The 22,163-nt window shown below is 39.6% G+C and overlaps 1 protein-coding gene across 1 annotated transcript; it reads right to left on the bottom strand.

The window, feature by feature from the left end:
• Positions 1-18,997: 18,997 nt before the first annotated feature.
• On the bottom strand, positions 18,998-22,157 carry LOC142358374 (prolyl 4-hydroxylase subunit alpha-1-like). Its single transcript, XM_075409779.1, has 3 exons — positions 22,117-22,157; positions 20,903-21,098; positions 18,998-19,361 (listed from the first exon to the last, which is right to left on the bottom strand). Exons 2-3 carry the CDS (start codon positions 20,979-20,981, stop codon positions 19,162-19,164), a joined length of 279 nt encoding a protein of 92 aa, XP_075265894.1. The 5' UTR covers positions 20,982-21,098; positions 22,117-22,157; the 3' UTR covers positions 18,998-19,161.
• Between the last annotated feature and the right edge of the window lie 6 nt (positions 22,158-22,163).

The raw sequence follows: 22,163 nt of genomic DNA, 5'->3' as shown, positions 1-22,163 counted from the left end.
TGTTTTGAGACTTATACTTATGGTCTGAAGGGCGGTTCTTAAAGGTTGACCCCCACTCCCCATTCCTACCCCACGACCCCCCCCCCCCCAACTCACGTCAGCCCCCTCTCATTTCATCCTCCCAATCCCCATCCCTGCACATCGTTCAGGCCGTAAGGCCCTTACGGCCTGAACGAAGTGCAGGAATGGGGATTGGGGCAGCCAAAAACCGCCCTCCCACCACTGCCCCCCCCACTGTTGCGTCCACTGTTGCTTTCCCCCAGACTTTAAGCAATGACATGTAAACTTCTCAATTTAAAGATCTCTGTAAACCTTTTATTTCAAAAAAACACTTTCGATTTGAATTGACTGAAATGAATTATCTGCTGCAGACAACTTCTTTAATTCGACGCATATATTATCACGATACTTAAATTCTCTTACGTGTTTAAGTAAAGTCTCTGATCAGAGGTCACTTTGGCCTGGAAGGTCTGATCAGAAGTCAGTTCGCTCTGAAAAGTCTGATCATAGTCTGTTTTTAGTCTGGACAATGTCTGAAATTGAGTCTGATCATAAGCGCACTATAGTCTGGACCATAGTCTGGGTACCGTCTGATCAAATGTCATCTTGATCTGGAAAGTCTGTGTCGTACTTTATTATTTTGCTGTGGTGATTCGCAGTGCGAGTATGCAGACGGAATGTTTATGAGCGATTCGAGAAGCGAGATCTACTTTTACTTTTGTTTCGCTTACTTGCGGAGCGGGAGAACAAGAGACAGTTTTGCAAACTGAATTGAGTTGCATAAATTAGGAAGAATGAATTTAACAGATTGGAGCCACTTGGGCACAACGTGAATACGTGATCAGACATGTCTGATCACGAAGCGGGAAACTATCAGACAATGGAATGAAATCAAAAGGTTCAAAAGGTTTAAAACTTACTTACACAAAAGAGGCTAGTTATGATTTAGTGGGGGAAAGTGACGCAGACTGGTCTGGAGACGTGAACGACAGAAAATCAACAACGGGCTATTACTTCAAGCTCAACGGACGTGGCGCAGCACTCAGCTGGGGTGTCAAGAAGCAGGCCACAGTTGCTCTTTCTTCATCAGAAGCAGAATATCAGAGCATGGCAGCAGCAGTTCAGGAAGCACTCTACCTGAAACAACTTCTAGAGGATTTTGGCATCCAACAGAAACGTCCAATAGCAATTGGAGAAGACAACCAAAGTTGTATCAGACTCTGCCAAAACCCAGTCATGCACAAAAGGAGCAAGCACATCGAAACAAAGTTTCACTTCATCCGGGACAAAACGGAGGATGGGACTATTTCAATTCATTACGTTCCTACAGACAAAATGGCAGCGGACATCTTCACAAAGTCCTTACCCGTTTCGAAAGTGGAAACATTCAGAGCAGTTTTGATGGGAACAGACTCTACGCAATCAGCTCAAGTCTGAGTGGGGGTGTTAGAATTTCGATCATACTATAGTCTTAAACTTAGTGAGAATTAGAAAGAAAGTTTGACTTACCAGATTAGAAAGACAAGCAATTTGATTTTGATCAAAGAAAATATATAAATGAATCGTCAAGAAATGGTGCTGAGAATCAATATTCGGTTCAAATTGGTGAATCTAGATAACTATTATTAGAGTTAGATTAATTGATGTAAAATCTTCCCAGCACGTATTAAATGACGATGATATCTCCGGAAGTGTGAATGAATTCTTAGAAAAGTGCAAATGCATTCCATTTATGGTTCCCTTTGCGACTGATTTGCAGAAGCAAACCATATTGGGTGACCCTTGCGACCCCCACTATAAATCACGGTGCTAAGATTAGTTTTGTATCTTGACTTTTTCACACTGATAATGGGTATATATACAGCTGATTTTTGAGTCCTTTTTCATCCCCAAATTCAAATCACCATCTTGATCTAATAATCAGATCTCTCCTGTAAATCTCTAAATTCTACTGTAAAATATCATTTTGTTATTCTCTCATTTTTGAGAAATTAATTCTTTTACTTAGTTAAAAACGCGTTTTATTCCGCTTGCGAAAGTCCATAACCCAACATAAGGTAAACAAATTGAACAAAGTTAGTGAAGGTGAAAGTAATTGAACTAATTTAAAGGCATCAAATAAATTTTACTGCAACGATTAAATAAATGAATAAATATATCACCAGGTATCACATACCCTTCACAGCAAGAAGAAAAATTGTAATATACAATTTTTCAGATATAATTAATAATAACAATATTTACAAATTAATACAAGGTCCCCGGTTAAATAGATAATATCAATATATTTGCTGGTTATCTTAACTAAAAATACGATGATTAATACAATATAAAATGTCCTTTCAGTTTTCGAGTTTTACAAGGTCCAATCTTCATTTTCATAATCTTGTTCCTCTGCATCAAGAGCAGTCATAGTTCCAGCCAATGTCGGGGTGTCCGTCTCGAGCAAAGGTACATTTCGTACCGCGGGAGGCGAGACAGAACCAATCTGAGGTGATACGTTTTGCTCTTCGGGTTGGATTTCCAAGATTTGTTGCACCGATTCGACAACTGTGACAGGTGGTGCAAAATTTTCGACATCACCCGCTCGTCGGGGTCGTTTAGGTGGTGGTAGGATGTCTGATCCTGGAGATGACGTTTCGAAACCATAATATGACGGGCTTCGCCTATTACGGTCTGATGATCGTTTTGAAGATGCTGTTGCGGGTGGATTGGTAGGCGCATTTGTAGTCGGTTCGCTGATCGCAAGTGGAGGTTGTGAGTTTCGGATTTTGGCAAAATTTGGCAATTTTGGAACTCGCCCCCGCATCGCGCGTGAATTGTTTGAACGTTGTGAAGAGACTCCGCTGCCCGGCTCTCTCTTCCTGTGTTTCATCTTTTTATCACCCTTTTGCTTTCGGGTGAACTCTTTAATGTGGCTGTGGATCAGCTCTTCGACAACTTTCTCCCCAGAACGTGGCCCGCGTCTGTCAGCATATACTTTTAATGGAGTCTGTCTCTCCTGTTGGGTGCCGAATTTGGCAATATCGCTATTGCGGACGGTAACAATTTGTTTGCCCGGCTCCTTGATGGTCGATGTGGTCGGGCTTACTTTGAGGATGTGCGGCCCTGGGGCGAGAACCTCATAAAGACCTTCTAGTTTCTTCTTGGATCGTCTTTTGCCGTGAATTTTGCGAGCCACGTTTAACTCTACCGATCGTTCTTTTAGGGGAATGGGGCGGATTGCTTTTGTTTTGAGGAATCTGGATTCGCCATCCGTGCTTGCCCTCTCTCTTGCGCTTGCTTCCGTTGTGGCGCGTGTCATGCCCTTTTCGACTTCAATGTCGCTTCGGTATCTACTTATCCATTTGTCATCAGGCAATATTTCCTCTGGCATCACTGTTTCTTCGTCTAAATAGTGATTTATGATACCCTTATACGACAAATTCATCAAATTCGGTTTAGTTGCAATCACGCTTAGCGGGGTATTAGGTTTTCTCCCAAAATGTGCTTCGAAGGGCGAGATCTTTGTTGTTCTTTGTTTACATATTCGCAATTGGTGAATGATTATCTTTAATGCATGCTTTACATGAAAGGCGTGTGCAGCTAATTTCTCTTCTTTGATACATGCGAGTCTATTCTTAATTGTTTGAATTAATCGTTCTACCAACCCAATAGCACGGTGATCATTTACAGGTGCTTCAATAATTTCAATGTTGTTTTTATTGCAAAAAGTCTTTACTTGATGTCCAATTAAACATTTAGCTTGGTCTAAACGGATAGATCTTGGAATTCCGTGAGTTTCGATGTACATTTCCAAAAATTTTAGAACATTTGGTCCATTAGCTTTTTCGTAAATATATGCAGTTGGATATTTAGAAAAACGGTCAATTGTTGCCAAAAAGTATACTTCATTGTTCTTTTCATCAAAAATTGGTCCCCCAAAATCGATTTGAATTTCCTGATTAGGTTCAACACATGGTATATGAGGAGTAAATTGCTTAGCGGGAATAACGGATTTTAGATTCTTACCAATTACTGTGCACGGTTTGCACTCAGTGGCCTTGACTATTAGCTCCCGATGCATGTAAGGCCACCAGCAATGTGTTGCCATACAAATCGTGCCCCATGTACCTGGATGGCTGGCATGAATATCATCTGTGAGTGCTTCGCGGAGCACGTTGGGGATAGCTACCTTCTCGTCTATACATACGCACCCGGAGCGCACGTGAAGGTCCCTCCAGTACGAATGTATGTACGGGTTGATGGCTTTTAGTCGGGCTTCGTTATTTGTCAGTATGCAATCCCTGACTTCTTTTAAGACGGCATCTTTGCTAGTTAGAGAAGCGATGAGTGTTTTATTGAATATCTTTGATACTATATAATCAAACGTGGGGACGTGCGGGCTCGGCGTTAACGGGGTACTAGCATTCGAAGAATTGGTTGGGGATGTTGGGGTTATGTTGTGTGCCAAGCTTGTTGTCGGCGGAGTACTAATGTTTTGCGGGCGTTGATTTGCTGTGCGGGATGTAGATGTTGAATTAGATCGCGTACTCTCGGTGCGCGTGACGTTTTCACTGGTTGAGGGTTGATCCGCTGCGCGGGATGTATCGTTGAATCGTACTCTGGTTATTCTTTTCTTTGACGGCATACTGTTCGCTATTAAATTGATGTCTTTAATTGTGGATGATGATTTAGTTAAGTTTTTGAGATTAGAAGAATGCGACTGAATTCTAGATCGACAAGGGGCAAAAAGCACTGATTTAAATTCTGGGTGGTGACTTTTTGAGTTATTTTTGGAATGTGATTCGATTGGCGGGATTTGTAATTGAGTAATTTGATGTTTGCGCTGCGCGTATGTCACTTTATTCCTAATTTGGACTAATTGTTTGTTATTACTGGTGTTTTGCAGAGCGAGAGGAGTGCTAAGTGGATTTTGAGACGCGAGTGGTGCATATTTTAAATTGTTTAATTGGTAACTACTATTTGAGGTATGATTTCGCGGAGCGAGTGAATGACTAAATACATGTTCGCATACTTGCATAGCGCGTGTGCTAATTGAATTTATTGATTTATTAAGAGACTCAAATTTAGGTGTGAATTGGTGTGCAGAGTTATATGTTTCAATTTTAGGTGTGTTTTGAGGGTCGAGTGTATGATTTGTTAGTAACTGGTGTAAATGTGATGCGGGGTGTTCAGTTTTTAATTCTAATGTGTTAATTGATTTCGAGATTAGTTTCAACTTTGCGACTATAAATTCTTCATCATATGTGGAGACCTTTTTAACTTTTTGAGATGGATTGCGAGAAATATAATCTACCAAACCCATTTTTGCCCCAGGAAGGTGTTCAATATCAAATTGAAAAGGGAGAAGACGATCTACCCATCAGGCTAATCTACTGTTGTAGGATTTATTAGATCTGTGTTCTTTCATAATTGAGAGAAGTGCTCTGTGATCAGTAATTACTTTAAATTGTTTTCCATACAGATAAATTTTGAAATATTCTGTTTACCAGACTACACCCAAAAGTTCAAGTTCGTTTACGCTATAGCGTTCCTCGCATGAGTTTAAAAATCGAGACGCGAACGCAATTGGTTTCCACCCATCTACAGTTAATTGTTCGAGTGCCGCACCAAGACCTGACAGAGATGCGTCGCATTTCACGCGTGTTTCGAGTTGCGGGTTGTAGTGACTATTAGCAGTAGCATTCGCTATGCGGGTTTTTATTTCTTGGAAACAATTTTCATTTTCAGTCGTCCAAATGAATTTTGAAGACTTTCTCAGTAGCGGACGAAGGGGATGGCTTATTTGGGCTAAAATTGGGATGAACTTCCCAATATAATGAACGGATCCCAAAAATGAACGGAGTTTCTTTAATGTTTTCGGTGCATCAAGAGCCAAAATTGCCGCAGTCTTAGATTCGAGAAGCGAGATACCCTCTTGTGATATATGATACCCAAGCCAGTCAATTTCTAGTTTTCCAAAGTGACATTTAGGTAAATTTATCCTAAGGTTTTCATCATCTAAACGTTGTAGGCACTTCATGACGTAATTTTTGTGATTATTCAAAGACCCTTTGCTAACAATTAAAATATCATCCAGAAAGCAATATGTATTTTCCAAGCCAATTAAAGTATAATCCATAGCTTTTTGAAATTCTGCTGGCATATCTGTAAGTCCATAAAATCCTGTTTGAAATCTATACGTGCCAGTCATGTCACCACTAATTATACTAAAGTTGCAATGATTAGCTGTATTAACATCCAAATTCAATTGACTGTATGCGTATTTCAGATCGATCGTAGAAAAGTAAGTTGTGTTTTGCGAGGCGGGAGCGCTTATTTGTTGAGAAATTGATTCAATGAGCGTATCAATATTTGGCATTTGATATTTGTTTTTGTGGATAGCTTTATTTAAAACTTTTGAATCCAATGCAAGCTTTATCGTTTGGTCTTTTTTAACAGTCACCACAATAGGTGAAATGAAATAATCATCTGGGCAGCTCGACAGTTTTATAAAGTGGTTTTCGGCTAATAATTTTCGAAGTTCTGTATTAACTTTGTCTTGGAGATTGATAGGAATTCGTCTACCTTTTTGGTGTCTAGCTTGGAAATTCTTGTGAAATTTAGATTTTGCTACATGACTTTTTGATCGTCCGATGCGTGATACCAAACCAGGGAATTTTGTGGCTATTTGCTCTTTAAATTCCGAGGATGCAATGTTATTGACATAATTACCTTTTTGAAGTGTTGATTGCGTTACTGCAAGTCCAAGTTGGTCGAACAAATCACGACCTATTAAGGACTTTAAGCCGTCAGCAACAACGGTGAAGGTTGCTGTGTTGCATACCCATCCTTTGCTTGTGATCGGAGCATGGATTTTTCCCAGTACCTGTATTGGCTCGTTAGAGAAATTTCGTAGTTGTGCTGGTGACGATTCGTGGATCCAGAAAGCGCGGGGGCTGTTCTGTACTACTTGCGACGCGAGTGAATGATGCAATATACTGCATGCACTCCCGGAGTCCACGAGCAGAGTTGTATTAACGTTTCCAATCTTGAGTGGCATATTGAGGAGTTCAACTTTCTCTACTGCGGATTCAATCATGGCAACTGTGTTGTCCTCTTCGCCGCTGCTGTAATCAGATTCATAGAGTTTTGGCGGTTGAACAAAGTTTACTGAGTCCTCAGGATGTGGATCTTCTTCCACCACCCGAACCATCTTTTTCTTGGGATCTTGTGGTTTTGAGTTGATGGTCTTTTGTTTTTTGCGGCAGACTTTCGCAAAGTGGTTTAACAATCCGCAGTTGTTGCACGTCTTTCCTTTTGCGATGCATTTTTCGCGATGATTTGGGAGCCAAACTCCACCACAGTTGGAACAATAGAGTCTTGATCTATTATTCTGTTTTGCAACATTGTTATTGTTGTTCTGCCAATACGGTCTTCGTGGATTGTTGTTGAACTGTACGGCATTTACGTTCGCCGGGACAACAATTTTGTTATGCTGTCGAATTCGGTGTTGATTTCGCATTCCGAGTTCCATGTTGATTGCTAATTCCAATGCTTGACGCGGTTCCACAGTTTGTTTAGTAGTTCTTTTTGAATCTCAGGGTCGATTAGGTTTGTGATGAACACATCGCGTATCTGAGTTTCTTCTTTGTTCTCAAAGTCGCAGTTTTCTGCCAGTTCTTTTAATTTACCGTAGAAGTGTTCAACAGTTTCCCCCCTGAGTTGTTTTGTGATCAGAAAGACGTGTCTATCGAATGTTATGTTACGCGGGCGGTTGAATGCTTCTTCTACGATTTTCCAGAAATTAAGAGTTGATAGTGTATCTATCATAATATGCGGGATCTTACAATTTAAGATACGGCGTCCCTCTATTCCAATACTCAAGTAGAGAAGGGATACTGATTTTCGGTCCGCCAACGACCACGGTTTGTCACCACACATTATGCCTATCTCGATGAGTCGTTGGCATTTGTTTTGCCAATTCATCTTTTGTTGCGCGTTGCGCGCGTTCCTTTCCCTCTCTGATTGTGCAGATGCACCCACAATAGTCTCTTCATAGATGGGTTCCAAGGGTAGCTCCACCATTTCAGGCTTTGGGCCGAGTAGAGTGTCCAAGATGATATTCTCTTTGGCTAAGAGCGCTAATTTGTATTGAACTCTCCACTTCTCCCAGCGAAGTGGTGGGTCCGGTGTCGGTTTGTCCCAGAAAGGGTCGATTCCAAGAGGTGCTCTTTTCGTTGCTGGCTGCGCCATGTCGTACTTTATTATTTTGCTGTGGTGATTCGCAGTGCGAGTATGCAGGCATAATGTTTATGAGCGATTCGCGAAGCGAGATCTTCTTTTACTTTTGTTTCGCTTACTTGCGGAGCGGGAGAACAAGAGACAGTTTTGCAAACTGAATTGAGTTGCATAAATTAGGAAGAATGAATTTAACAGATTGGAGCCACTTGGGCACAACGTGAATACGTGATCAGACATGTCTGATCACGAAGCGGGAAACTATCAGACAATGGAATGAAATCATAAGGTAAACAAATTGAACAAAGTTAGTGAAGGTGAAAGTAATTGACTAATTTAAAGGCATCAAATAAATTTTACTGCAACGATTAAATAAATGAATAAATATATCACCAGGTATCACAGTCTGATCAGAGGTCATTTTGTCTGGAATATCTGATCAGAGCTCATTTCGGTCTGAAAACTCTGATCAGAGGTTATTTTGTCTGGAATGTCTGACAAGAAGTCAATTTGGTCTGGAAAGTCTGATCAAGGGTTATTTTGTCTGGAATGTCTGACAGGAGGTTATTTTGATCTGGAAAGTCTGATCAGAGGATATTTCATTGTGAATAGTCTGATCATGGCTCAATTTGGGTCTGGAGCACAACTGGTTTTGTACAGGATTGTGTGTGGTATCATTAGAAAGTTTGTCAAGTTGAGAGTTCCCAATTAAAAAGGTTATATCTGATTTTTGCTCTTAGTGGTCTATGGCCAACTTAAATCAATACTTGTTTAACAAAGCTTTATTCATCACTTGATAAGATTTTTGTTGGTCCTTGTTCTTAATATAAACCAAGTAAAACTCCTTGTTCTTATGGCTCCGACAAATTGTTTTTTTTAAGTTTTAATTGAATTTCTAAGTTTTGTGAGCCTTTGATGTTTTGTTTTGTAAACTTATCACCACTTACTCAGTTCAAATATTCAATAAATTTTTGTATATAAGAACCTAAGGGAGAAATTATCTTATTCTTTCATCTGATACATAACTGTTTTTTGATATTATATCTGGATAAGTAATCAACATTCATCATCTGTTTTTGATATGTTGAATTTTTGGCCAGTTTAGATGTTTCAGTAAAAATTGCAAAATATTTTTCGTTTTTTAATGGAAAAGCAGCAATAACAACAGCAGTTTCGGTCTAGTTGTGGAGTTTGACATTTCAAAAAATTTGTGCATTACAATGGGGCACTGTTTTGCACTTTTGTTTTTTATGTTTAGTTACCGACTAACTATAGAATTATTTAAGTTGCATGCAAATGATTATGTATATATTTACATGGAAGGCTAATGATTGTACATAAAAATTTAAACAAAACACTGGAATTTTTTTGCTTCAACATCTTTTGCGTAAAATTGTTTCTGATGAATTTAGTTCTGCCTGAATTTTTTTTAGTCTTTTGCTTAGCCAGACGGCGATGAGTGAATCTGTTTTACCATTTTTTATTTCTTATGGTTATTATGTCTTATGGTTTGAAAAATTTGTTTTCAAAAAAATAGTTTTTTTAGATTTGCGATTTTTTTTCTACCGTCTCTTAGCACAGTCTCAGCAGTGAGAGGCCCCATTCTCTTCCTATGGAATCAAAAAAACAGTTTTCTTTTTTGCTTTTGCTTTTAAATAACTCTCTTCTGGAATTGACATTACGAGTTTTCATAACTTCTTTTATTTGGAAACTTTCCAAATATTGAGATGCTCTTTTGCTGTCTTTTCCAATTAATAAACTGATGACAAACAAATCTTATTATTGACCTTAAAATAATGAACAAATGATCCTATTCAATGCTTTTAATGAATAGAGTATGACTTTGTAGGCTTCGACACAGTTTTCACTCAAAATTAGGTTTTTGTAGTTTTCGACATGGTTCGCGTAAAATTGCTTCTGATATTCTGGCTTCTGCCGTTAATCCTCGTTAAATTGTATTTTTGGTTTAAAATCACTAATGACAGGTTTAAAATGCTTCCTAATAAGTAACAAGCTATTTTTTAACGGTTTCCTTGCAAAACTGAATTGATTTTTTGATTTTTGCCTGTATAGCTAATGGTTTTCATATCTTAAACTTTATTGTTTTCAAACAATAAAAAAGTTTTTTTTTAACTTTGCCCTTTTTGTTTTTGGTCTGTCTTTTATTAAAGTCCCACATCATATTTTGAGAAATGCAAGTCAAATGGTTTAGTTTAGTTTTTGTCCAATGTTTTAAATTGATATTACATTTTGGTCTGAAATAACAGTTTTTGTTTTTTGGTTTTGTCTATCTTGTCTCTTGCACTCCAATTGGCAGGTATGATTTATTTTGTTGAGTGGTTTTAGGAGATTTTTTGTGGTTTTGAAGCTTTGTTGTGGTTTTTGAGTTTTTTGTGCTTCAGTTGTTTTTGTAAACAAAAAAAACTCTTTTTCGAATAAAATGCAATTTCTTTTAAAGTTTTGTGGATAAAACTGCTCATTTGTTGGTTAATTAAATCAGAAACACAGTTGAGCGGGGTCGGAGCATTATGTACGAACAAACATTACCAATAGCCTACTTGCTTTTAATTTATGGTGTATGCAATTTGAATTGCGCTCTAACAAAGTTTGCAGAAATAACTGTAGTCAAAAATCTATACACAATAGTTGCGCTATCTGTGGGAGTTGCATAACTTATGTACCATGTAAATTTTTTATGGTCCTCAATTACAAAATGATTGCTGTTGCATAGCACAGTATTATAGGTCTCGGGAGGAGAACTTGATAGATCAAAATATTCCACGAAAAAGAGCAATATCCATAAAATTATGGGGATCACCCTTAACCATCAAGTAGATTGCCGTTTTTAATAAAATGGTGTGATTATTCAATTAGTTTTTAGTTTTGTGATATTTTTAGGGTCAATCAGTCTTACTATAGTGATGCTCTCTCTTATTATTTGCTAATCTATATACCCATGAACCATTAACCATTATGACAAATGATTAATGGCACCCAAACTAAGTTTGTAGCAATCATAATAGTCATGCGGCTCTTCTTTATGCTATTATTCGTACTACTGATTTTTCGTTCGATAGTTTTTCGTTTCACTTTTTGACATTTTGTCCCAAAAAATTAGGTAAACAGGTGAAACCCTGAGAGAAATAAGTGACTGAGCAGCTCTTTTATTACCTTACGCTTACTAGCTTCTAAGTATGCGATTCATCGCTACTTCTCAGGAGACACAAAATCATGGCGCGAAAAACTGTTCATACGAGCTGGAACCCTCGCCAAGCTCCTCGTGCGCCAAATCCACCCCGACGCCCTCAATTAACCTTTTTTTAGCCTCTATGAGCTCCAAATTGGTTATCTCGACATAAGACGTTTGAATCAGTCGTTTCATATTTCAACTTGTCAGACAGTGTTGGGTTAAGTTTGACTGCATTGATGAAAAAATGATGCCGTAAAACAACCCATTTTCCCCACACTGAAGCACTGTTTGCAATCCAAGCAGCCTCCCATCACTTTTTCGAGAGCCATGCGTCTGACTTTAGTCAGTTATGGTTACCAATTCTGATAAAACTATCCGCCTATTAGGGTGCAAAGAAAAAGTTACGAGCATGATGCTAAGGTAGAATTCAAAATTTTAGAAAAATTTGATACCATTTTCATCGTCAAAGCAAAATCGATCGAGATATAGAATTCAATAGGGAAATTACATGGCTAAGCAAAATAAATTAAGCATAATTCTGAGCAGAAAAACAAAAGTACTCCTTTATTATAGAAAGTTCACTTGGCTGTCCTTATAGTTGAAACAGATCGCTTCTGCGTGTATAATCAGGACAAAAGCCAGGCTGTTATTAATTCCCAGAAAAAATAAATTTTTAGTACCTTGTAATGTAACATATATTCTAGACTTTTGGTTGCTCATATTTGGTTGCAACTTCTTGTCAGATGTTTTCGGGAAAGAGTAACTCTCAGGTTTTTGGCGGTAGTTTTAATCATCAGCAAATGTCATGCTTTTCTTGAGTTTCAAAGGTCATTGGGAACATACCTCATTAATTCCCAGAAAAAATTAAATTTTTAAACCAAAAATCAAAATGTCTGTTTTTTCTTTATATTCTAATAAAAAACTTTACCTCCGAAACATTAGTTTAAAAAACTTTTTGTCCTCGACCAAAATTCTAAAATAGGTCTTCATAACCCTTGCAGGGTCAAAATTGTGTCAATACAGGTATTTTTTCCATATGTCAAATATTTTCGATTGCTCGAAGTGGTGTGTTTTTTTATTAGCAAAATTGCTTCGCTGTTGTTTTCAAGACTGTTTTTGTATGTTTTTGTCGTCAATTTTCTATTTGCTATTTTACGTGATTCTGGATATGAATAATTCTCTTATTTTGAGGATTAATATATTTTGAGGATTGATAACTACCCGGACCCGAGTGTCATAGACTTAATTCTTAAAATTGCTTAACGAGGTTTTTCACCAAGTCTCAGATACTTGCAATTTTTTTCATTCGGTTCAGCTCAAAAACAGACAAAAATTCATAATGTTCATGGTAAATGCAGAATTGCAATTCATTATGTTCATGGTAAATGCAGAATAGAAGTTCATTATGTTCATGCTAAATTCAGAATTCTACTCTGAATTTTACCATGAAATGTCTAATAAGTGCCATGATCAGAACTCTGGTCATGGAAAAAATCATAATGAAATTTTCATGATTCAGTACTGAATTATTATGACACTCAGATCCGGGTAATAATAATCAAATTTTGTTCACTTTTTTTCACTCTCAATCTCAACTGTAGTCTTGTATAAGCAAGCTCAAATGACATCATTTGAAGCCTAATTTCGAACACTGAACTTATCGAGACATCTCAATCAAAGTAGGCGAAAAATTAATCGCGGCTCTACCAGTTGTTAAAAATGAAATCGTCGACGTTATTCAGTGAAGGTTTTCAAAATAATTTAAAGCGTATTTTATTTTTCTGCGACAATTTATTTTAGGTTTTTAGAATATTTTACTTCTTTAATTAAATTTTATTGCAATTTTGCTTGTGATTGGTTTCTAGATAGATCAAATCAGGGTTGAAATCAATTGTTTTTTGATATGATTCTGTCACACTGTTGTCTCATCGCTTGTTACTTCATAACTGAGGGTTTACTGAAGTTCATTTGCTTCTTTTAAATGAAAAGTTTTTTCCTGTAAAATTATTTGTTTGCTTTTTTACGCTTCTGTTTTAATAAGGACAAGGTGAAATGACAAACAAAATGTCTCAGACAAAACCATTCGCGGACAAATCTGCCCCCAATACCAATATAATCCCAGACAAAACAGTCCCAGACAAAGCATATGTACATCAATTAGCAAAAAATTCCAGGTGTTAATCATATAATGTTGAGTTATGGGTTTTCGCAAGCGGAATAAAAAGCGTTTTTAAATAAGTAGAAAAATTAATATCTCAAAAATGAGAGAATAACGAGAATGATATTTTACAGTAGAATTTACAGGAGAGATCTGATTATTAGATAAAGATGGTGATTTGATTTTGGGGATGAAAAAAGGCTCAACAATCAGCTGTATATATACCCATTATTAGTGCGAGAAAGTCAAGATACAAAACTATTCTTAGCACCATGCTTTACAGTGGGGGTCGCAAGGGCTACCCAATATAGTTCGCTTCTGCAAATCAGTCGCAAAGGGAATCAAAAATGGAATGCATTTGCACTTTTCTAAGAATTCATTCACACTTCCGGAGATATCATAATCATTTAATACATGCTGGGGAGATTTTTACATCAAATACTCTCACTCTAAAATTAGTTATCTAGATTCACCAATTTGAACCGAATATTGATTCTAAGCGCCCTTTCTTGACGATTCATTTATATAAATTCCCTGACTAAAATCAATTTGCTTTTGTCTTTCTAATCTGGTAAGTTAAACTTTTTTTCTAATTCTCACTAATTTTAAGAATATAGTTTGATCGATATTCCAACAACCCCACTCAGACTTGAGCTGATTGCGTAGAGTCTGTTCCCATCAAAACTGCTCTGAATGTTTCGACGTTCGGAACGGGTAAGGATTTTGTGAAGATGTCCGCTGCGATTTTGTCTGTAGGAACGTAATGAATTGAAATAGTCCCATCTTCCGTTTTGTCCCGAATGAAGTGAAACTTTGTCTTGATGTGCTTGCTCCTCTTTTGCATGACTGGGTTTTAGCAAAGTCTGATACAACTTTGGTTGTCTTCTCCAATTGCTATTGGACGTCATTGTTGGCTGCCAAAATCCTCTAGAAGTTGTTTCAGGTAGAGTGCTTCCTGCCTGAACTGCTGCTGCCATGCTGATATTTTGATTCTGGTGAAGAAAAAGCAACTGTGGCCTGCTTCGTGACACCCCAGCTGAGTGCTGCGCCACGTCCGTTGAGCTTGAAGTAACAGCCCGTTGTTGATTTTCTGTCGTTCACATCTCCAGACCAGTCTGCATCACCCACGAAATCATAACTAGCCTCTTTTGTGTAAGTAAGTTTTGAACCTTTTGAACCTTGAAGATATCGCAGAAGTCGTTTTCCGCATAGCCAGTGTTGATTGGTAGGTGCGTTCATGCCCCTGGACAGAATGTTGCTTGTGAACATGATGTCTGGCCTCGTCTGTTTGGCCAGATGAAGAAGTGATCCAACCAAGCTTCGGTAGATCCTCTGGTCCACTTCTTCGTCTGTGTTCTGTGCTGTCTGAAATTTCCAATTCAAATAAGCTGGAGTTCTTGAGGGTTTGCATTGATCCATTTGAAACCGCTCAAGCATTAATTCTATGTAGCATTCTTGTTCAACCGTGACATTGCCCTCTTCTTGTCTGATTCTAAGGCCCAGAAACCAGTGTAGTCTCCCTCTGTCTTCAATGTGAAATGTTGCATCTAGTGCCTTCTTGACATCGGAGCTCACTGTCATACTTCTTGATGCTACTATGATGCCGTCAACCCAGACCAAGAAGAAGGTGTGATCCTCTGCCTCGGATCTTGCGAACAAGCAGTAATCGTTCCTGCTTCTGGTGAACCCCTGTCTCAGAAGGACGTTTGCCAGCTCCTTGTACCAGTTGTTAGCAGCCTGTTTCAAACCATAAAATGATTTATTTAGTCGACATACTAACTTCTCTCCATCTGATCCGCGTTTTAGAAACTCCTGTGGCTGTTCCAGATACACTTCTTCCTCGATTGGTGAGTGCAGCAAAGCAGTCTTGACATCAAATTTGTGCATCGCATGACCCAGCTTTGCTGATAGCTGAACTAGAATCCTGAATGTCTCTGGCTTACAAGTAAGCGCAAAAGTCTCAAAGTAGTCCAGTCCTTCCACTTGTTTGAAACCTTTCGCCACATAGCGTGCTTTGTATTTCTTGACTTGACCACTGGGTCCCAATTTCACTTTGTAAACCCGTTTGCCCGGTATGACATCCCTGTCTGTGGGTGGTCTCACTAGGTCCCAAGTCCCGTTGTCTTGGAGTGCCTTGACCTCGTCATTCATTGCCCGGTACCACTGGTCCCATTCGTCAGCTTGCGTGGCTTCGTAGACTGTTTTTGTGTTCCACATAGTTACCTTCAGTCACAGCAGGTTGGGTTCTGACTTCTACAAAAAATGCAGAACTTTCCTTGCTCCTGTCCCTTGTCTGGGCTCTGCCCTGTCCGCTTGCTCCAGTGCCTCTTCAAGGAAGGCAACTGTCTGTGAGAAGTCTTCCGTTTCACTGTCTTCCAGTGACTCAGAGTCTCTGAGACTCCCTCTTGTTGCAGTAGATTCTTCATCCAGTGCTGCTTCCTCAACATCTGAGGCGTCTCGTCTCAGCGTCGTATCTTGAGTGTTCACGCTCTCTGAGTCATGCCACTCCTCCTTTATTGCAGTAGATGTGCCCTGCTCCTCTTTGCTGCCATCGTCTTGATGATCATCATCTGGGTGCCAGACCCTCAGTTGCGGTGACCCCTCTTCTAGTACGTCGGGTGTCTCAGTGTTGTCAGGGATTGAGCCCACTTCGTACTCCTTGATGATCACATCTCGAACTGCCACAACCTTGCGTGTGTTGGGTACGTACACCAGGTATCCTTTGTCTCCTTCAGTGTAACCCACGAACTTTCCTTCCAGCGCCTTGGGATCAAGTTTGCTGACATCTCTGACCTGCTTCCTCATGAAGACTTTGCAACCAAAGATAAATAGTTTTACTAATTGAAAGCTTAGGTTTTATGCCTCGCATCAGCTCTGCTAGGCATTTTTCTTCTCTTCGAATCACAACCAAGTTCCTGATCCTTGTTGCGTGAAGAATTGCTGCTCCCCACATCATGCTGGGAAATCCTGAGTCAGTGAGCAAACATCTTGCCATCTCCAGCAGTGTCTTGTTGCACCTCTCAGCTAACCCTTTCTGTTGTGGCGTCTCTGGTATGGTCTTCTCCTGTAGAATGCCTGCATCTAAGCAGTATGTCTTGAACTGCTCTGAGAGAAACTCCTTAGCATTGTCTTGCCTCAACTTCTTGGGCGTCCCCACACTGAGAACAAACTTCTTCAGGCTGGCCAGTGCTTCACTCTTTGCCTAAAGCAAGTCCACAAACAGAAACTTCGTTTACTGGTCTGCAAACACTATGCAGAACCGGAACCCTGACAGTGACTCTACTCTGAAATGTCCCATCACGTCTGTCAACACCCTCTCCAGCTTCTCTTCTGCTTGGGTCCCTCCCACTCTTGGTACTGCAGTCTGTGTGATCTTGGCCAATGCACACACATTGCATACATCATCGAGTTCGCCCACAGTCTCTGGTGCATTCCTGACCACATCCGCTTGATTCAGATGACCCAATCGTATGTGCCACTTCCTTGCACTGTCAAGATTCACTCTGTTGGAACTCATCTTGAATTCTAGAACGCTGCAGGGTAAGTAGAACAAATTATTTTCTTGTGTTAGTTTTACCCGAGTTCCCTTCTGGAGTTTCATGCAGCTTTTTCTTTTCTCGAAAATGAAGCCATGTCCCCACTCCGTGCATCTTGACACTGATAGGAGGTTTGAAGAATAGTCCGGCACACACAAAACAATATTGGGTTCGCATTGGAATTCCCCTTTGTTTGAGGGTATGCTGATCCTCACACAGCCTCTGCCCACCACTCTGGAAGCCTCTCCATTGAGATTTTTGACCACTGATTGCATGGGCACAAAGCCCAGGAACGCATCAATGTTCGTCACTATGTGATCTGTACAACCAGTGTCCACTAGCATGCCTGCTGTCTTCCACTGGGTAAGAGCTGCCCAGTATTCCTCGTCTGGTGAAGCCAATGTTGGACCCATTGCCACTGAATCCTGTTTGCCTCCATCTCTTTGTCTCTTGCATGCCCTCTCTAGGTGACCTTTCTCACCACACTTGCTGCATTGTGCTGTCTCCTTCCTCCTGCAGTCCTTGGCAAAGTGTCCAGGGATCCCACACACAAAGCAGTTTCCTTTCTTGGGTCCCTTCTTGAAGTCACGCTTCACTGCCAGTGCCACTGAACCATTTTGTCCCTTGTGCCTCTGTGCTGTGCTCTCATGGAAGTTCTGCAGCCTTTTCCTCAACTCTGTGAAGTTCGTTGCCGGGTTAAAGTTTTCATGTCTAACAAAACGTTCATACTTCATTGGCAGACCATTGAGGACCAAGGCGTTGAAGAGGGTCTCTGAGACTGCTTCCCCTGCTTCTTGTAGCCTTGTGAGCAACTCCTGTCCTCTGTTGAAAAAGCTATCCAAATCCCCAGCATCCTCGAGCTGCAGTCGAGCAAGCTGTGCCACCAAAGTCACCACTGTCGGCGTCTCCACACTCTGAAATCTCTCTTGCAAAAGCTTCCAAGCCTTTCCTCCATCTCCGATGCCGTCTTCTCCCACACATTCATGTCGCGTCAGCAAGGGTTGTTGCATCTAGAGTCAGCGCCAGATGGCACCACACATTGTTCCGTTTCTCCTTGATGTGTACCATTTCCTTCTCATATGCATCCTTCAGCGCCCTGTGGTTCTTCTTTTCATCATTGCTCGCACCATTGGCTAGTGGTGAAGGCTCATTGGGTTGTGATTTGTAGAGTCCCTTCGACTGCATCATCGCCACAAATGTTTTGTTCCAGATAGGAAAGTCCTGTGCCTTTCCTGTGTAGGTCAGCAGCTTCACTGTCTGTTAATTCATAGTAGTTTGAGCAGAGAAAACAGTTGTGAAAAGAAAAGGTACTAAGCAAAAAATGATTACTTTTGTCAACAACAAATTATTTTTGTTTTAGAAATTAGTTTTACGACTTAGAAAAATGCTGGGCCCATAACCTGTTGGGTTATGGGTTTTCGCAAGCGGAAAAAGGCGTTTTTAACTAAGTAGAAAAATTAATTTCTCAAAATGAGAGAATAACAAAACTCATTTTTTGCAGTAGAATTTAGAGGTTTACAGGAGAGATCTGATTGCAAGACGTAGATGCCAAGCTGAACCAGACCGCACACCATAGATAATCAGGGGGACGACAACTAATCAGTTTGCCGTTTCTTACATTTGCTATACTTCAACTTAAACCAAGCAGATTATTTGACCAATCAAATTTGAGCATTCAGCTTTGATTCTCATTTTTTCTCATTCGGCTTTGCGCCCGTTCGGCTTTGATTTGATATTGAATTGGAAATGTTTTGTCTGGAAACCTTTTGTCGGGAAATATTTTGTAATTTTTGGCTATTTTGTCTGGGACTGTTCTGTCCGAACACGCAGGACGAAATCTCGCTATGATGCTCAAAAAATCATTTTCGATTTCATATTCATTAAAAAAGATTTATTTTATATGAATAGTCGACGAACATCATATCAACAATATACCCACATTAAACACAAAATACAAATATTTAAATACTTCAATTTAGCTGTCACACTATAGTGAATTCTCTCATATTGAAATATAATTCCAGAAAAAAGTTCAAAATTGGATGTCTTCAATATTAGTATTTAACAAGTGATTTCGGAATTTTACCCAATTTATTTTCTTTTAACCCGCATGGGTAAGTGTCGAATTGTCCGTTGTATCTTATCCATTTGTTCCCTATTTTCTTCGAGCCCAGAAGAACGGCGCATCCTCCGTGTAGGGTTATGGGAAGAACTTTCCCGCTGAGATCCATGTTGAACCAAAACAGGGCGCTACCTAAAATTTACAAGGGTAATTTATTGACGAGAGACAACGCGGTCATGGAAAAACCAAGAAGATATAGATACATTAACAACTGCTCAGACTTTTCAAACTATAGTAAGTCCCATAAAGTTGCAAAGCAATCGAACGTTTGAAGAACTCCTGACATGCAAATGAAAATCAAAATGCTGACATCTAAATGTCCTAGATTTGACCTTTGACCTTTGAACCGACCGATAGCGTTGCAACTTGATGGTACTGGCTATAACCTGACACGTTTTTACGTGGTTAAAAAGGCCGACAACACTAAACGCTATTTTGGGATCTATTCTGTTTCGCCCCCCACCCCCCACCCCTCAGTGTTTTTATGACCCCCAGTTACAAATTCTATGTTGTTCTATAGCACGTTACTTTGTAAGAAAATAGCACGTGCGTCTGCGGGTTATAAAAATTTCATGCTCACTAAGCTGGGGGGAGGGGGGGCAAAACAGAATAGATCCCTTAGAAAAAAAGTGCCGTGTATGTAATTTACGTTTTTATTCGCAACTAATTTTCAACATTTAAATTTATTAGTGAAAAATATTTAATTCAATAAAAAGGTATTCGTTTAAAGCAACAGAAATTTGAATAATGGAAAAAATGGTCTTGTAATAACTTCAATTATTACGAACTAACTTTATCTCGCGGCTGAACCGGTGCATGTGGTGTAAATTTAAGGATAGCCGACAACATGTATTAAAATCGGCTTTTGAATCTAAAGTTAAATCTAATACTCCAAGTTACTTCTGATATGTTTTGCAAAGTTTCTGCTGAAATTTTGCAATTTTTTTTAGAAAATTTGCGATTTTTGCAGATTTTTTGCAAATTGTGTAGTTTTTGCCATTTTTGCAGATTTTTCGCAATGTTTATAGGGTTTTTGCAATTTTTGCAAATTTTCTGCAAATTGTGTAGAGTTTTTTGCAATTTTTTTCAGGCTTACCCGTACCTAGGTCGCAGTGAGTTTCAGCGCTGTACCATTGACTTTCAATTGTAACCAGTACTGTACCAGACAAATAGCAGTGTAAATAAATTTGCCAGTCTGCCCAGAGTCGATTAAGAAAAATCCCAGTCTGTTTTTTTTCTTCGCAGCATCATTTACATTATTGGTTAACACTGCACAGAATGTCTCAGTTCAGACTGTACAGACGAAGAACTAACAGACTGTACATAGCAAATTTTGAAAATTTCGAATGACTGATATCATGCATGAAATTTTCAACGTGGCGATACCCGGAGCTGCATTCTAGCCTAACTTGTACATACTACACCACAATTAACTGACACATCGACTTCCACCGACTTCCGCCGACCTCCGCCGACTTCCGACATCCGCCGACTTCCACCGACCTCCGCCGACTTCCGACCTCCGCCGACTCCCACCGTATACGTCTTTAAATAATGGCACTACAGTTACAAAATCGAAGCCAATGAAAAAAATTCCTATTAGATATAACTAGCTCTCATAACGTCCTGGGTATTGAAATAGGGCTAAAAAAATTTGAAGCTCTCAACGATACCTTTGTCGGGGTAGAAACTGAGGCCGAGGTAGGGGAAGGCCGTGGCCCCTCCCAATTGGACGTCTGATAGGTAGACCATGAAAGTTGTAAACCGGTTACCGAATTCCTTGAAATCGTCGACATATCCACCCGGCTTATCCTCTGGGAAGAAATCTTCGTGGAACCAGTAGTGACCCCCGAGACCATAAGAGGCTACCTGAACATAAAATATATTCTAGAATGTTCCTCGGTTTCGTACTCACGTAATGACAAAAAGTTGCACTGACATCTATTTCGACAATTTCCGATTATGTTAAGAAAAAAACTTGATTCTATGTTCGTCTAACATGGAAGATCTCGATTCGCTTTTGAAAATTGGTGTAACATTAACAGAATCTTGCCTAAGCGCCTTCACGATAAATATCTACAAGTTTTGATAAAATTTTTGTCAATTGCCTAATTTCTCAAAAGATGTTTTGAGATAACCATTTTGAATTCTTATGCCAGGAATCTTTAAAGAACTTCTATCAAAATATTCCATAATCTATCTCATGGAGGGCTTAAAGCGCTTACACGTCCCCTTAGTGTAAATTATCATGATAGGATTCGAATGCGGTCCAGCGAATCGGAAGTCACCTAGGGCAGAAAAGCTCCGTTGATAGTTTTGTGGCGAGCTGTTATGAGAGAGATGGATGTAGGAAATAACCCCCCCCCCCCCCAAAAAAAACACCTAATATTAGATAGGAAATGAACCCCCAAGGAAATAAACCTCCACAGAAATAATCCCCCGCGAAAAAAAAAACCCACAAAAAATTTTTGGTCGGGATAAATTGTTCGATAGCTTGATAGCGATAGATTCATATCAAGTCCCACAGGCCGCTAAAACATATGGCCAAACGCGCTAAATACGCAGCTTTAAATAGTCAAGTCGTGCTTTAATTTCTTAGGGGTTTCCTATTCAAAACCCGTGGGGGCTTTTTTTCTGAAACCAGAAAGAGACACAACACAAACTTGAATTCAAATGAGATTCAAATGAAACTGTTGCCCCCCTTATGGTATGTTCTGAGGAGTGATCGGAGGCCTTCAGTCCCATCAGCCTGGAAGAGCTTTAGACTTTGAGTGTAAAAAGTGCACACTATCAATCCGAACCCTTCTAAAATCTGGTTACAGGTCAATCCCACTAGATACTTCGGGCCGTGGAAAGGGTTCCGAAACTTATATGACCTGCATCTTACCTGCCAGTCCTCGCTCTCGACCCTTGATTTGAGCCCCGTCGCTTGCT

Source organism: Convolutriloba macropyga, unplaced genomic scaffold (assembly GCF_964194025.1).
Source record: "Convolutriloba macropyga unplaced genomic scaffold, txConMacr16.3 SCAFFOLD_2118, whole genome shotgun sequence".
In the NCBI taxonomy this organism is placed as follows: domain Eukaryota; kingdom Metazoa; phylum Xenacoelomorpha; order Acoela; family Convolutidae; genus Convolutriloba; species Convolutriloba macropyga.
This window is presented reverse-complemented; position numbering and strand designations above follow the sequence as displayed.

What these genes read in the sequence shown, in the direction of transcription:
- LOC142358374 (XM_075409779.1), bottom strand. Translation starts at nt 20,981, where the DNA reads ATGGTCTACCTATCAGACGTCCAATTGGGAGGGGCCACGGCCTTCCCC. An exon ending in CAGTTTCTACCCCGACAAAG is followed by an intron (nt 19,362 to 20,902) that starts GTATCGTTGAGA and finishes TGTAAATTTTAG; the next exon opens with GTAGCGCCCTGTTTTGGTTC.